General features: G+C 46.2%; 1 protein-coding gene across 1 annotated transcript; it reads right to left on the bottom strand.

Moving 5' to 3' along the window:
- Nucleotides 1-1,343: 1,343 nt before the first annotated feature.
- Nucleotides 1,344-14,493, bottom strand: LOC110705124 (ethylene-responsive transcription factor WIN1-like). The gene is made up of 2 exons (XM_021882966.1): nucleotides 14,297-14,493; nucleotides 1,344-2,266 (listed from the first exon to the last, which is right to left on the bottom strand). Exons 1-2 carry the CDS (start codon nucleotides 14,377-14,379, stop codon nucleotides 1,678-1,680), a joined length of 672 nt encoding a protein of 223 aa, XP_021738658.1. The 5' UTR covers nucleotides 14,380-14,493; the 3' UTR covers nucleotides 1,344-1,677.
- Nucleotides 14,494-15,741: the final 1,248 nt, after the last annotated feature.

The following is a 15,741-nucleotide window of genomic DNA, read 5'->3' as shown; positions in this document are numbered from 1 at the left end:
CGAGGTATTGATTATTCTCTTACAACAATTATCTAAAGAATTGAAAAATGATTAGGAAATAAAAGGGTTGTAGACTTGTAGTCACAATCGAATTTCATGAAGGATCTTCTTTTTCTTTCTAAGAATGAGTATTTGGAGGTATAATTAACTTATAGTTGGTATATTTCCAAACATAATATATTGAAAGATACAGGTCACGTACATCATTATATGTATTAATTGATCATGATATGTTTATAATTGATAAATCTAGTCAATTTACATTAAAAAAAATTATATAATTAAAGACTTGCTTGTTACTATTTTGAAACAATGATACATCATATACCAAGTATTAATATGGTCAATTTTTGCTTTTCTAATGAAATAATGTTTATGAATTTACAGACCGCACGCAACATAAGTGATTAAGAAAAAATGCACTGCCATGGGTCGGAATTAGTATAAGATACAAAAACTATACAACAACAAACATAAAATTTATTTAATTGTCTTGGTGGAATTAGTCTATTTTTGTTTAAAAAGTAGATTATTACATTTAAAAGTTTAGTATTAAGACCTTTTTGAAAACTATGTTTAATTACTATACTAATACCATCAATTTTCGCTTTTTTGGTGAAAGGTCGATGTTTGTGAGAGATCAAAGCAAAATTAATTGAGATATAAGCATCGAAAATCCAAAGAACATTTATACATCAAGAAACAAAAAATTAGGGCACTCTAAGAATTATTATTGATTAGTCAATTTTGCATGAAAAGTGTATGATGATTACAATAAAATAAGATCTCTTTGAAAACCAATTTAGCGTACAATTGTACAATGACCTTGTGCTTTTACCAAATTTTTGTTGAAATTAGTTTTTTTTAATTTTTTATTTTATACTAAATATAGTTTGTATTATTTTTGTTATGAGTTTTAAAATTAAATTATTCTTATTCATCAAAAAAAAAAAACCTTAATGAAATTTGATTCAAAACTCATTTTCATTCACTAGTTAAACCTATTTGATAGGTTTCCTTCATTGTTTAATTTGAACGTTGGAATTACAAATTTATATTGAACTTATATATATTAAGTTGCATCTACTAATTTAAATTTATTCTTATTGATACAAAATATATATACGGTGTACTATGTATTTTAAGGTGAAGAGAACAAGACAATACATAAGACATTGCAATTATTGCATATTGATGAAAAATTTATGGATGTAAGAGACCATGGTTACAAGAAATTGTAAGGAATATATTGGGTAGCAAACTAGCAATTAAAGGTACAATATACGCATAATTTATACATACATCAATAAAAATGTGTGTACGAAAGCTACTAATAAATACAATTCACATGCAAAATTAAATATATATAGACGAAAATTAAATACAATAATAGTCATTTGAAATTCATAGGACCATATATGATATATGTACATATTTCATATCACTAATTGTTACTCATTTGCACCCATTATTTTCCGGGTTAAAATTGAGTAATAATTCATTGTCAAATTACATTATACTTGGTATGACACTTCGTATAACCCAACCCATTACTATTTTAAGACATTATAACCAATAATCCTATATATATTTCTATGTGATATGATTATATAGAAGCTAAAACTATGCCGCTAATAATCCATAGTTTTATACTAATCGTACTTATAATAATCATGGTTAGTTCAAGTAAGAAGTAGGAGGGTTCCAATTGAGTAGCTCTTCTATCATTTGCAATGCAGCCTTATCTTCTTCAGTCATATTATCATCACCTCCTGCCTCTAAAACCGAAGACGAGGTAGAATTCGACGAATTCGAAGAAGAAGATATAGGAGAACCATCATTATTATCAAGCAACATACTTGTATTATTATTAGTAGTAGTAGTATTGTTTTCCTTTGATGAGGCGGCTTTACCAAGTTCAACTCTCATGACCCAACTCGAACTCGAACAACTTCCGGCCCTCTTTTGCCACACACCAATGTGAGAATTATCGGTGTCGAGTCGAAGACAAGTGAGTGAAGGAGAAGGATCCTTGCAATACTTCTTAAGCTTAGCACTAAGTATTTCTGATAATGCTGAGTTGAATGGTGGAATTTTATCTTGGTCATTATTTGTGTTACTCTTTGAACCATTACTTGATGAATTGTTCTTGTCTCTTGGGAAATTCGTCTTCGCATTTTGACCATTCATTAGTATGGCTGCCTGATCATACGCTCTAGCGGCTTCCTCGGCCGTCTCGAATGTCCCTAGCCACACCCTCTTCTTCCTACATTCACACAACCATTGTACAATTTTTCACATAGATCATAAAAGTATGTAACAAAATTCTAAGATAAGGACAGAAAAAACAAAGTGAATTGACAAAAGGTATATAATATATGTTTGGGTCCAATTTAGTCCAATTGGGCCTGGTCACTGAATGATCCAATTAAAAGCCCAAGGTTAAGGTTCAACTCTCCAAATGTGCTAAAGTCAAAAATCAACATCCTCAAAGCCATGTCAAGGTCAGTCAACGGCCCAATCAGCTTGGCCCAGCCCAACTGACTTCCGGGCCCAATCCGCCTCCTTCATTAGCCAAGGTATAAAAGCCAACAATTTGGTCAATTCTTGGTAAGACAAAAAAGCCTCAAGCAACTAAACTCTTGCACAGCTTTCTCTCTCTAATATACTGACTTAAGCATCGGAGGGGCCTTCCTCGGCGTCCCCCCCGAGGCTAGTTTACGTGTATTTGTTGTGCAGGAAACCCTCGGCTCCGGCGTCGTTCGGACCGAGACCAAGTTCCCTCAAGATAAAAGGATCTTCCGAGATTCGATTGTTTTCGTCCGAAACAATTTGGCGCCGTCTGTGGGGAACGCTACTAAATTTCGCGTCAGTCATCAAACACTCCGGCAGTCGCCATGACTAAGAGTGGAAAGAGTTCCAAGAAGGCTAAGAAGGGAGGAGGCCGGATTACGGTGAGGGAACGCCAGCCGGTTTATCCCTCCCCGGAGCGAGCCTCTTCCGAATCGGAGGCCCCCATTTCTCCGGAAAGGGAAGCCTCAAGAGGTCCTAGCCTCCAGGAGGAGAACACCTCGCACCACACTCGGCAGCCGGGGCCATCCCCGAGACCGAGTGGCTCAGGTGCGAGGAACTCCCCGCCGCGCCATAGCGTGCAATCCAGGTCACATCCGCGGGAGACTCCTCCCTCCGGACCCTCCACCGAGGAAGTGGCCAGAGCAGTGGCCATCTGCATGGAGTTCCTTAAAGCTCAAGGGGCTCCAATCCAGATGCCTGATGATCACCAGCCGAGAAACCTGAAAAGGAGGATCGGTCAGGATGATGGTGGACAAGTTCCACCACATAGACAGCTCGGTCAGAGGTGGCGAGGGGACACCCGAAACTCCAGTAAGGAGAGGAGGAGGAACCCTCAACCCTCTGACCACTCTGAAGCTCAGAATTCCATGGGGCCCTCCAAGGACCCGGAATTCGCCCGCCAAAGCGTTCACGAACGCTTGGGTTCGAGGGAGGTGAGTGTGCATAGCCGCCTCACCTTCCCAGAGGATACCGGACCCCACCCAACCTTGTCTCAGCCGGGGACGAAAACCACTTCCACCTCTGAGAGAGGAGGGAGCGAGGTCCCTGAGGCCGGGTACAAGGGGAAGGCGGTCATGGTTCCATCGAACTCGCCCTTCCAGAAGTGGATTCTGGAAGAGCATGTGCCAACGGTCAAAATCCCGGCACATATTACTTACGATGGTACCTCAGATCCTAAGGATCACATTGCCTCTTACGAGGGGCACATGTATCTGAACCCGAGGTCTGAGGCTACCTGGTGTAAATACTTTCCTACGACCCTCAAAGGTGTTGCCCAGTCCTGGATCACCAAAGGGCTCAAGGAAGGCTCCATAACCGGTTGGAACGACCTCTCCAACAAGTTCAAGAGCAAATTCTCTACGGCCAACCGCCGAGAGAAGACCACTGCAGAGCTAATGAGTCTGCAGCAGGCGGAGGACGAGAGCCTCCGCGACTATCTGACTCGCTTCAGCAACGAGTCATCCGGAATCACAAGCCTGGATCAAGGCCTGGCCGTGTTCGCGCTACGGAACGGCCTCCAAGCTGGAAAGTTCCTGGACTTCATGGTCATGCATCCCCCGCAGACCCTGGAGGAAGCCTTGGAAGCATCGGATAGGTTCATCCGAGCCGAGGAGTGGAACAGATCCAGGTCTCAGTCTCGTCCGAGAATTGACAAGCCGAAAGGGCAGCAGCCCGAAGTCTCGGCGCAGAGGAAAGGGAAGGCTAAGGCCTCAGAACCGTCCTCTGCTGCCGAGCCGAAGAAGGAAAGACACTTTCCCTACACGGGAAGGTACGATTCATACACTCCACTCTCCCTTCCCCGTGCTAAGATTTTCAGCACGACGAAGGACGAGGGGAGATTCAAAAAAACCTCGTCCGTTGCCTCCCTGGCATCAGACGAGGGGAAAGGACCAGTGGTGCGAGTTCCATGACTCACCCGGACATCGCACCGAGGACTGCGTCCAGCTGAAGGACCAGATTGAGGATCTGGTCCGCAAGGGGTACCTGAGCCAATACCTCGCGGACAGGCGCGAGGAGAAAAAAGCTGAAAAAGATTCTCGGCAGGACCTCAACTTCGCTCGGAAGAAGGATAAGGGACCTCAGGGCAAGGAGTCCCTCGACATCCTAGTTATTTCCGGGGGAATCTCGCGAGGCACAGCCAAACGCCAACTGAGGGGTCTAACCCATCAGATTCATCTGGCTGAGCTTCGGCAGTCCCAGTCACCGGCGCCGAACATCCTGTTCACAGCCGAAGACTGTGAGGGGGTGGTATACCCCCACGATGACCCACTAGTAATCATTCTGGGCATCGCCAACCGCAACGTCTGGCGGACCCTCGTCGACGGCGGTAGCGGGGCGAACATCCTCTTCCGAGGAGCGTTCGACCAGCTAAGGATGGGAGCCGAGCACCTGGCCCCCGCACCCTACCCGGTGTCTGGATTCAACGGCTCTTCCTCGTATCCTGACGGGAAGATTACACTTCCTGTCACCATCGGCGAAGGCCGAGCAGCTAGGAATATCATGGCCGAATTTTTGGTCGTAGATGCTCCATCTGCATACAACGTGATCATGGGGAGACCCCTCATTCACGGCATTCAAGGAGTCGTCTCCACGTATCATCAAATCATGATATACGTTTCAGACGAGGGACGCTCCGAGAAAATAAAGGGCAGTCAAAAAGAAGCCCGCCGATGCAATCACCTCAAGCCATCCACGTCTCGCCGAGGCGACCGTGGCGATGGGGAGGAAAAGCACCGGGACCGAAACGCCAAAAAGCCGAGAGGCTCAGACGTTTCGGCTAATGAAGCCCCAGATAACGAGAAATCTGATGGGGGCCAAAAGGCTGACTCCGCCTCAGAGCCGAACGACTCTGATGGCCAGCCGCGGTCAGGAAAGTCTGCTAATATTGATAGCAGGCCGGAATTCGAGGAATCCAACTCTAAGAGCATGGAGACGGATGACCTGACCGAGTCAATAGAACTGACCGTAGGAGATCCGAACAGATGTGTTAGCATCGGGTCGTCACTGGAGCCAAACACCCGTGCGGCACTCGTCCAACTCCTACGGGCCAGTGGAGACGTGTTCGCCTTCTCAGCCGCAGAAATGCCCGGGATTGATCCGGACTTCGTCTCCCATAGGCTTAATGTCGACCCCTCCAGTCGACCCGTTAAGCAGAAAAAGCGGAACTACTCCGCCGAAAAGAACCAGAACATCGCAGCTGAGGTCGATAAGCTCCTAGATGCTGGGTTCATTGAACCCTGTCAGTATCCGGAGTGGCTGGCCAATGTTGTAATGGTTCAGAAGGCAAATGGTAACTGGAGGATGTGCGTTGACTTCACGGACCTGAATAGGGCATGTCCCAAGGACTCCTATCCGCTGCCGAGGATCGACCAACTGGTCGACTCGACAAGCGGGCATGCTCTGCTCAGTTTCATGGACGCATTCTCGGGATACCATCAGATCTTCATGCACCCCGAGGACCGAGCTAAAACAGCGTTCATAACAAGTTCCGGGTTGTACAATTACAGAATGATGCCCTTCGGATTGAAAAATGCGGGGGCAACATATCAGAGGTTGGTTGATCAGGTTTTCGCCGAGCAAAAAGGCCGAAACATGGAGGTTTATGTTGACGACTCAATCGTCAAAAGCATAAAAGAAAAAGATCATGTCACGGACCTAGCCGAAACCTTCGCCACCCTCAGAAAATACAAAATGAAGCTGAATCCGAAGAAATGTGTCTTCGGCGTGAAGTCAGGCAAGTTCCTCGGCTTCATGGTCAGCAAGAGGGGGATTGATGCAAACCCCGCCAAAGTACAAGCTGCTTTAGACCTCCCCGAGCCGAAGACAAAAAGAGATATTCAGCGTCTAGCCGGGAGAATGGCTGCCTTGTCCAGGTTCATCTCACGAGCCTCAGACAAAGGGCTCCCTTTCTTCAAGGCGCTGAAGCTCCAAAATTCAAAAGGCATTGAATGGGGAGATGAACAAAAGTCAGCCTTTCAGCAGCTCCGTGAACACCTGGCTCAACTCCCAACACTGGCAAGGCCAGTCGTAGGAGACATCCTATACTTATACGTGGCGGTCAGTCCAGCCACGGTAAGCGCGGTGCTGCTAAGGGAAGAAGAAAAAGTTCAACAGCCGATCTATTTCGTCAGCCACACCCTGACGGATGCCGAGACGCGCTACCCATTGTTAGAAAAAGTGGCTTATGCAGTGGTGGTGGCTGCTCGGAAGTTGCGACCCTATTTTGATTCTCATCAAATAGCGGTTCTAACTGATCAGCTGTTAGAGAAAGTCCTCGGCAAGGTTGAAAAATCCGGTAGACTAGCAAAGTGGGCTTTCGAGCTCACCGAGTTCAGTATCGGTTATCAGCCGAGAACAGCCATCAAGGCGCAAGCCTTGGCAGACTTCTTGGCCGAGTGCTCCTATCAGGAGACTCTGGATGCAAGGAGGAAAATCTGGACCGTCTTCACGGATGGGTCCTCCACCGTGAACGGTTCGGGGGCAGGGGTCGTCATCACCTCTCCCGAAGGCAAAACCTTCGAGTATGCACTAAAATTTTCATTCAAAGCCTCTAACAACGAGGCCGAATATGAAGCAGCCATTGCTGGCTTAGACCTGTGCATATCGTTGGAAGCCGAGCATGTCTACCTCAAGACAGATTCTCAGCTGGTCGCCAATCAGATCCGGGGGGAGTATGAGGCTAAAGAGCCTTCAATGGCAGCTTACCTCACAAGGATCAAATCGACAATTGCGAAGCTGAGATCTTTCGAAGTAGAGCTGATCCCAAGGGGTCAAAATGCTCAAGCAGACGCACTCTCCAAACTTGCAAGCTCAACTCTGACTGAGTTAAGCCGTTCTGTCTATGTGGAGGTGCGCCGAGAAAAGAGTGTAGCCGAAGCAATATCAACCTGCTGCGCTGCACTCGAGCCGAGCTGGATGGATGACATCCTGGCTTATAAACTCAGGGACGAGCTCCCCGAGGATAGGAATTCGGCCTCCAAGATAAAGCGGATCAGTTCACGATTCCTCGTCTTCGGCGGCCAACTCCTCAGAAAATCCTTCTCCGCTCCATTATTGAAATGCGTGGGTCCAACGGATGCCGACTATATTCTCCGAGAGATTCACCTCGGCATCTGCGGAAACCACATAGGAGGGAGAACCTTAGCTCACAAAGCTCTCAGGGCAGGGTATTTTTGGCCTACAATGATCTCGGATGCAAAGAACATGGTCAGAAAATGCGAGAAATGCCAAAAATTTGCACCGGTAATCCATCGGCCATGCCTAGATCTCCAGCCAATTCTTAATCCTCTTCCATTTGCACAATGGGGGTTGGATATTCTGGGACCCTTTCCCGAGGCCCCATACAAAAGAAAGTGGCTGATAGTCGGAATCGACTATTTCAGCAAATGGATTGAAGCGGAAGCTGCTTCAAGCATATCTGAGCAAACTGTCAGACAGTTCATCTGGCAGAACATAATAACTCGGTTCGGCATCCCAAAAGTTTTTGTGTTCGACCACGGCAGACAGTTTGACAACCTGCCCTTGCGCCGATACACTGATCAATTCGGGATAAAATTGGCTTACTCCGCGGTTTGCCACCCTCAGAGTAATGGCCAAGCCGAAGCCGCAAATAAACAGATCCTTAACGCTCTCAGAAAAAGAGTAGAGGATCAAAAGTCCAAGTGGGTAGAGGAACTTTCGGGAACCCTCTGGTCACTCCGGACAACCGAGAAGGAGGCAACGGGGCATTCACCTTTTCAGCTGGTGTATGGATCCGAAGCAGTGCTTCCAGTGGAAGTGGGCTCAGAAAGCCTACGAGTGAATCTCTTCTCAGCCGAGGAAAATGAGCAGCTCATGAAAGAGTCCCTCGACTTCCTTGACGAGATTAGAGATCTAGCCCGAGAAAGGATGGCTGCACACAAGCTCAGAATGAGCAAGTCCTACAACCGAAGAGTCTATCAACGACCTCTCAGAGTTGGGGATTTAGTTTTGAGGAATGCTGCAGCTGTTCAAAAAAGTCGCATTCATGGCAAACTCTCAGCATCTTGGGAGGGACCTTATGAAATTTATCAAGAGCTTCAGCCCGGTACCTTCAGACTCAAACAAATGGATGGCACCGAGCTGAAAAACCATGTGTAAATCCTTCGGATAGTACAATCCATGTAAGTACACTGATTTTGTTTGTAAAAAGGCCATCGAGCCAGTATTCATTCAGATTGCGTGTATTCTTTAAGTCTTTATGCTTTCTACGGTTTTTCAAAAATTCAAGGTTTCATTCGGCGCTGTCCGGGGTATTGCATAATGATGCCTTGTACCTCGGCAAGCCGTAAAACCTGCCAAAAAAGGATACAAGCCCGAAGTATTGCATAGTGATGCCTTGTACTTCGGAGAATCTGTTCCTTTGGGCAAAAAGGCCATAGACTTATCCGAAACATAGCCTAAAAAATAGGAACTGATAAAGCCCCGAAGTATTGCATAGTGATGCCTTGTACTTCGGATGAATCAGTTCCGGGTGGTAGTTGCAACTCTGAAGTATTGCATGATGATGCCTCGTACTTCAGATAAACTGCTGCCCCGGCATGGTGTTTCGGATAGTTGTTCCCTTGGATGAATTGAAGAAAGTGTCACAAGAGTACCATCTCTAGAGTGAAAACTCTCAGGTGGGAAATCAGTACTTTAAAAACAGATGTAGAAAATAAAGCAAAGTGTTCAAAGATCCTCGGCTTAGCCGAGAAAAATTATCAGCCATTCCAGAATTCAGAAGACCTCATCTTCAGATTTCTGGGGGGGCAGAGGGAAATAGAGAAATGGCACAACTGATCTAATACCCTTCAGCTCAGCCGAAGTTTGATACTTATGTCAGTTTTTTCACAAGTTGAAAACATCCGAGTACAAACGGCAAAAAGAAGTCTCAGCAGAAATGATTCTCGCTAGCCGAAGTTCTGCACTTAGCAAATATTTGAAAGATCATTCAAAGAAAGCAGTAAAGTGCGAAGACTGGTAAAGCGAAGAAAAAAAAAATACACAAGAAAGCTGAGAAAGTGAACTTCTTTGAAATAAAAATGTTGAATTACAAAAATAGTCGGCAGCCGCCCACAAGCGGAAAGTAACAGCTGCCGAAATACGTACATAAGCAAAAAATAAAACTGCTGTACGACAAGGCAAGCTGAAGCAAAAAACAAGGCAAAAAACTCAGAAAGCGGCGAGTCTAAAGTTAAGCACATGATGAACCGCAAGATTCTGAAGACGACTGCCCGAGTTCCTATGCTTCAGCCGGGGGATCAGACTGATCAGCGTTGAGTCCCATGGTGGCCTCAGCCCCAGCAGCAGAAGAGGCGGGCTTTGCATTTTGCCGAGCCTCCCTTTCCCGCTGCTCAGCCTCCAACTCCATCCTCTCAGCTTCTTCCTCGGCTTCCTCAGCCTTAAGGATTTCAGCTTCGATTGGAGTGGCATACTTCATGTGAGGGTCTTCGGGATCTTGGACCCATTCAGCACATTTGGACCAGTCCAGCTTCGGCTCAGCATGAAGGCAGACCCTTCGGCACACTCTGAACCCGTTTCTAAAACCCATTTCATACTCTTCTTGGGTATAGATACGGACTTTGAGTAGAGCCTCAGCATCGGCCAACTTCTTCTTCGTCTCCTCCAAGTCTTCCTCGGATCTCTTCAGCTCATCGACGAGCTTGGAGGAGGAGCCTTTCAGCTCGGTAAACTCTTGCTGAACCCGGGAAGCCTCGGCCTGAACTTGGACCATTTCTTCCTTCTTGGCAGTGAGCTGATCCTCAGCCTCTTGTAGCTTAGCTCTTTGAGCTTCAGCAGCAGCAGCAGCCTCTGAGAGTTGGACGTCTTTGGCCAAGAGCAACTCTTCAGCAGCCATTCGGCTGGCTTCAAGAGCCTCTAGACGCTGCTGCACTTCAGCTTGTGCAGCAGTTCCTTCTTGAATTCGGCTCTCAACAGCAGCCTTGAATTTGGAGACGTCCACTCCCATATGCTCCTGGAGGAATTTTTCCCCTTCCATCAGTGGGGGAAAAACCTCCATCTCCATAGCATCGCAGAAGGTTTTCAGAGCTTCGGCAGCTTTTTTACCGTACTCCTCAACCTCCTGCTGCTTCTCTTCAGCTGCTGCTTGCTTCAGCTTAGCAAGCTTAACTTCCTCTTCAGCCACCTTCCTTTCGTGCACAGCAGCGTCTACCCTATCTTGTAGGGTATCAATCAGCTCAACAGTGAGAGTCTGATTGTGCACGAACTGAAAACAGGAAGACAAAAAATAAGTAAAAAAAAATAGAGCTGAATTTCGGAGGAAATGAAGGAAAATTACCTGCATCATCAGCAGTTGGTTAGACCTGGCTGGGTCAGGAACTGATCTACTGGATTCGCCCATCCCAGCAGTGGCCTTCAGCGACCAGATCCTTGCCCTGTCTACTTCGGACATGCCAGCAAAACTGCCGAAGTAGGCTTCAGCTCCTTCTCGGTTTTGACCCCATATGAGGTCCCAGATGTGATCTGGGATTGGAATTCGGGGGGCCGAGAAACCCATTTCTCCAGAATGCAGAGTCTGGAAAGAAGGGAAGGACGACGATGGAGCTTGATTAGCTTTGGTTGTCTCAGCATCGTCCTTCTCAGAGGAGTCAAGTACTATGACCTCCTCTTCTTCAGGGGTGAGGACGAAAGCCTCAACCTCTCTTGCGATATCTGCCGTGAAGCCTTCAGCACTTGACATCACGGCATCTTTATTTTCGTGCTCAGCAGCACTCTCCTTGATTTCTTCTTGGACCCCTCCCTTAGGTCCGGGAGTTCTCTGATCCACCTCCATCTCAGGAGGTGGTGGAGGGGTCTTTTGAGGAGATTGGGGTGTTGGCTGGGGAACCCTCGGCGATCCATTGCCTTCCTCAGGTTCCCTTATTGCGACGCCGATGGTCATCGGCCTCTGCTGAAAATCATGAGGGCCGATGATGGCCATCCTTCGGCGCCTTTTCAGAAGGGGCTGCTCGTCCATATCTGAATCTGAAGACTCTTGTATTTGATCTTCGGGACGAACAGGAGCTTTGCCTTCTCTGTGTCTGTTACTCTCTTCAGACTGTAACAGACAGGGGGGAAGAAGGGTGTGAGTAAAAAAAAAAAAAAAAAAAAGAAAAAAGTTGTCTAAAAACTCACCGAGGTCTTCAGCAAAGCCTCGTCTTCTTCAGCTGCTCTAGCTGCAGCTTCGGCTTCAGCAGCTCTGGAGGACCCTTCTCCTCCTTCACAAGCCTCAAGTACCCGTGCAACCTCTTCGGCTGTGCGGGCAGCTTCAGCTTCTTCTTCCAGCAGCTGAAACAAGGGATCCCTCTTCTCCCACCAGGGCTTCTGCCTCTGATACAGAGCAACAGCCTCAATTTGGAAGTGGGAAGAGTCTAGGTGAACTTCTCGGCGCCTTGGTTCAGTGATAGGGGGAGCCCGATCAGTTACGACTCGTTCTCGGTTGACGCCAAGGCGAGCGTAATCAATGCCGACGTTGGTCTCGTCCCGTTCTGAAAAAGAAAAGGGGAGAAGTCAATTCAGTTAGTTCGGCACATCACAAGAAAGCAAAATGAAAGAAGAAAAGAGATAATTAAAAGGCCTCGGCCCCAGCCGAAGAAGATTACCATCCCTAAACTTTCGGCTGAGGCCGACAGCTGCCAGCATATTCTCTTGGAAAACATAGTGCGTATCGGGGAGCCAAGTCTCCGGGATATGCTGCATTCGGCCGCTGCCTCCCCGGTTCGGCAGCTTGCCGAAGATGTTCTGCTGATTAAGGTTCGGGTCTGGCCCGCTATCTTCGGGAGGACCTAAACTTCCCATATCAGGATCCGGCTCGGCAAGATACCGGGGAGCGCTGAAAACATAAGGATGGCTCGGCTCCGTGGGCGCCCTAACCCAAATCCATTGACCTCTCCAGTCCTTGTCTGAAGAGTCGTTCGGCCACATGGTTAGGAACGGGGGCCGAGACTCAATCCGATACCACCCAGAACCATGGCTTCCGTGCCCACTCTGAATATTTGGCACTAGCCGATGGAGCTTTCTGAAGCAGTGCAGGTTCGGCACGTATCTGAAGAATTTGCAGACCCATAAGTACGTCATTACCCTTCGGATGCTGGTGGGGGTCAGCTGGCACAGGGAAATGTTGTAATGGATCAGCAAGTCTCGAACGAATACGTCCAAAGGGAACCTCAGCCCATACTGAAGCTGTCTCGTGTACACCCCCACATACCCCGGGGGTGGACGATGGATTCTATCGGATGCTGAGGGCATTCGGCACCAATATCCATCAGCTTCAAAAATGCCGTAGTGCAACTCAATTTGCTCAGCAAATCGATATTGATCGGCGTTCTCTACCCACCATGAGTAGGGACGGTTCTTTATCATGGCCGAAGCTACTTCGGCATCCTCCCACTCTGAAAACCCTGGGAGGATATCCCAAAGGACAGCGGGAACTTCATCATCCCGTCCTGAAGCTCTCACCCCCTCAGCCCTCTGAGGAGGAGCCGAAGAAATGGGAGTCGCCCTAACCCCTTCAGCAGGGTCAGACTCTGTCCTTCGTCCATTCCAGGTCCCAATCCTGACCCTGGGATCGGGGATTAGCCTTGCTCTTCTTGGAGCACGGGCTCCACCTCTAACTCCCCTCACCATTGACGAATTTCGAAGGAAAAAGTCGAAAAAGGGGAAAGAGTGCAAAGTCGAAGAAAGATGAAATAAAATCAAAGGAATTTACCTTGATCTGAAGCAAAAGCCGCCGATTTACGAATTGGTAGTGACAAGTCTCAGCTTCTAAGCTTAATGCTCGGGGAATTTGCGAAGTTTTGATGCGGGCTCTTGAGCGTTCTTGAGAATTCTGGGTTTGTGTTGATGAGTGAGTGGGGAGAGAAGACGCGCCTCTATTTATATCTCCAGAAATGGGAATTCAAGGAGTCTGCGTTTCAATTTCTCTCAAGCACCCCACTAAGTAACCGTTAAACACACGACCTTGCAGTTAAGTCGCCCACTACCCATCCAACTTCCGCAATCATCCACATTAACTGTTGTTATCTCATTAATCATGGGTTAATTACGGTTTAAATTCACATTTTTGGATTAACAAATCATTCACTTCCCTCCTTTTCTGATTAAATCAAACCCGACCCGTCATCCTTCCAAATCGGGTCTGGGGGGCAAGTTGTTTGGGTCCAATTTAGTCCAATTGGGCCTGGTCACTGAATGATCCAATTAAAAGCCCAAGGTTAAGGTTCAACTCTCCAAATGTGCTAAAGTCAAAAATCAACATCCTCAAAGCCATGTCAAGGTCAGTCAACGGCCCAATCAGCTTGGCCCAGCCCAACTGACTTCCGGGCCCAATCCGCCTCCTTCATTAGCCAAGGTATAAAAGCCAACAATTTGGTCAATTCTTGGTAAGACAAAAAAAGCCTCAAGCAACTAAACTCTTGCACAGCTTTCTCTCTCTAATATACTGACTTAAGCATCGGAGGGGCCTTCCTCGGCGTCCCCCCCGAGGCTAGTTTACGTGTATTTGTTGTGCAGGAAACCCTCGGCTCCGGCGTCGTTCGGACCGAGACCAAGTTCCCTCAAGATAAAAGGATCTTCCGAGATTCGATTGTTTTCGTCCGAAACAATATATATACAATAATGTACCAGAATAGTGACTAGCATTTGCGACTACTTTAAACACGGAATGACGGGTTGCATGAAAAATGATACGAAAAAAACGAGAATAAATAGTTTATGACAGACTTACAATAAAGGATGGCGGATCTCTGAAACCCAAGAGCCCCACTGGCGTTGCCTGACGCCTCTGAACTTCTTAGAAGGAAGTACCATTATATGATGAATAATCTAATTATCAGTCTTTCTCTCTCCTAAATCTCTCTGCCTAGGCAAAACAGACAGAGGCAACAAGTATAAATTGATATTTTGCCCAGTGAGTTGTTGCACAAATATATTACTGCTATAGTAGTCCTACCACACCCAATTATAGCCGTACGATGGATAAAATAGTAATTATACCCTTAATTAGAGAGACCAATAGAAGACTAGTATTGTTAGAAAATAGGAAAAGTATAGTGTAGGACATGTTATATGGATGTGATCATGTGAGTTGTCGTCTTGTCGGTGGACTTACATTACTCCTTCCGTTTCTAAAAGAATACTCTGAATTTTTATTTTACTCTTTTTATTGAAAGTAGGTCCGAATTTGTGCATATGGGTGGGCATAACACTCAAATGAGGTTATTAATGGAATTAGTTTATCTATTAAAGTAATGAGTAATCTTGTACGAACATTTAAAAACAGCATATGAGATAATCTTTTAGAAAAAGAGAGTAAATTGTGGAGTATAATATGAGGAGGGCAAAAATAAATAAACAATAAATAAAAAAATTACGTAGTGTACTTTGTTGCACTAAATGTTCTACCTGCCCCTATTAAATTGTTGAGGCTGTATAAACCTAAGTTCAGTGCTGCACCATAGTTCCAAAGTAGTGGAGGGACCCAATTGTAAAGTAATTATAAATGAAGAGAGCAAAAGGACGTTTTGTTTGCACTACTCATAGGAGTGGTAGGTGTCAAATTCAGCTTTTGTAGATTGGGTTTGAGCCGTACCTATTATCGGAGTTAGGGGTGGCAATTCGGGTCAGCAGGTCGGGTTCGGGTTAGATTTCGGGTCGATTTCGGGTTATGCTTAGAAACTATTAAAAATAGTGTAAAACTTAATATTATTACGAAATATGAAATTTGGGTCAAATCGGGTCGAATTCGGGTTGTTCGGGTTCGGTTCAGGTCGGGTTCGGGTCTCTCTCAGTAACTTCGAGTCGGGTTCGGGTCGGGTTTTCGTGTCGGGTCAGGGTTTGCCAGCCCTAATCGGAGTAGAGTTTAAAACACTTTATCTGAATAAGGTTTTGTTTTTAAAGTCAATTAGGAGAGGTAACTTTTTCTGCTAATTATAGGTTAGTTGTCTTAGACTCTCTAATTAACACTCTTCTAGGGCTTTGATATCATTTAAGAGAGCTCAATATACTTAAAAGCCTAAAAAAAATTATACGTAATACTTAAATCAATTGCTGATGATACAAATTACTCAACTGAAATATCACACTGGTTAATTCAACTCAACTTAACGACAAAGGTTTCTTAAGACAAGGGAGGAGGGGGAAGGTTTGATCTCTACCCTTAAGTTAACAATT

Source organism: Chenopodium quinoa, unplaced genomic scaffold (assembly GCF_001683475.1).
Source record: "Chenopodium quinoa cultivar QQ74 unplaced genomic scaffold, ASM168347v1, whole genome shotgun sequence".
Lineage (NCBI taxonomy): Eukaryota > Viridiplantae > Streptophyta > Magnoliopsida > Caryophyllales > Amaranthaceae > Chenopodium > Chenopodium quinoa.
Note: the sequence above shows the minus strand (reverse complement) of the source record. Positions and strands in the feature narration are given on the sequence as shown.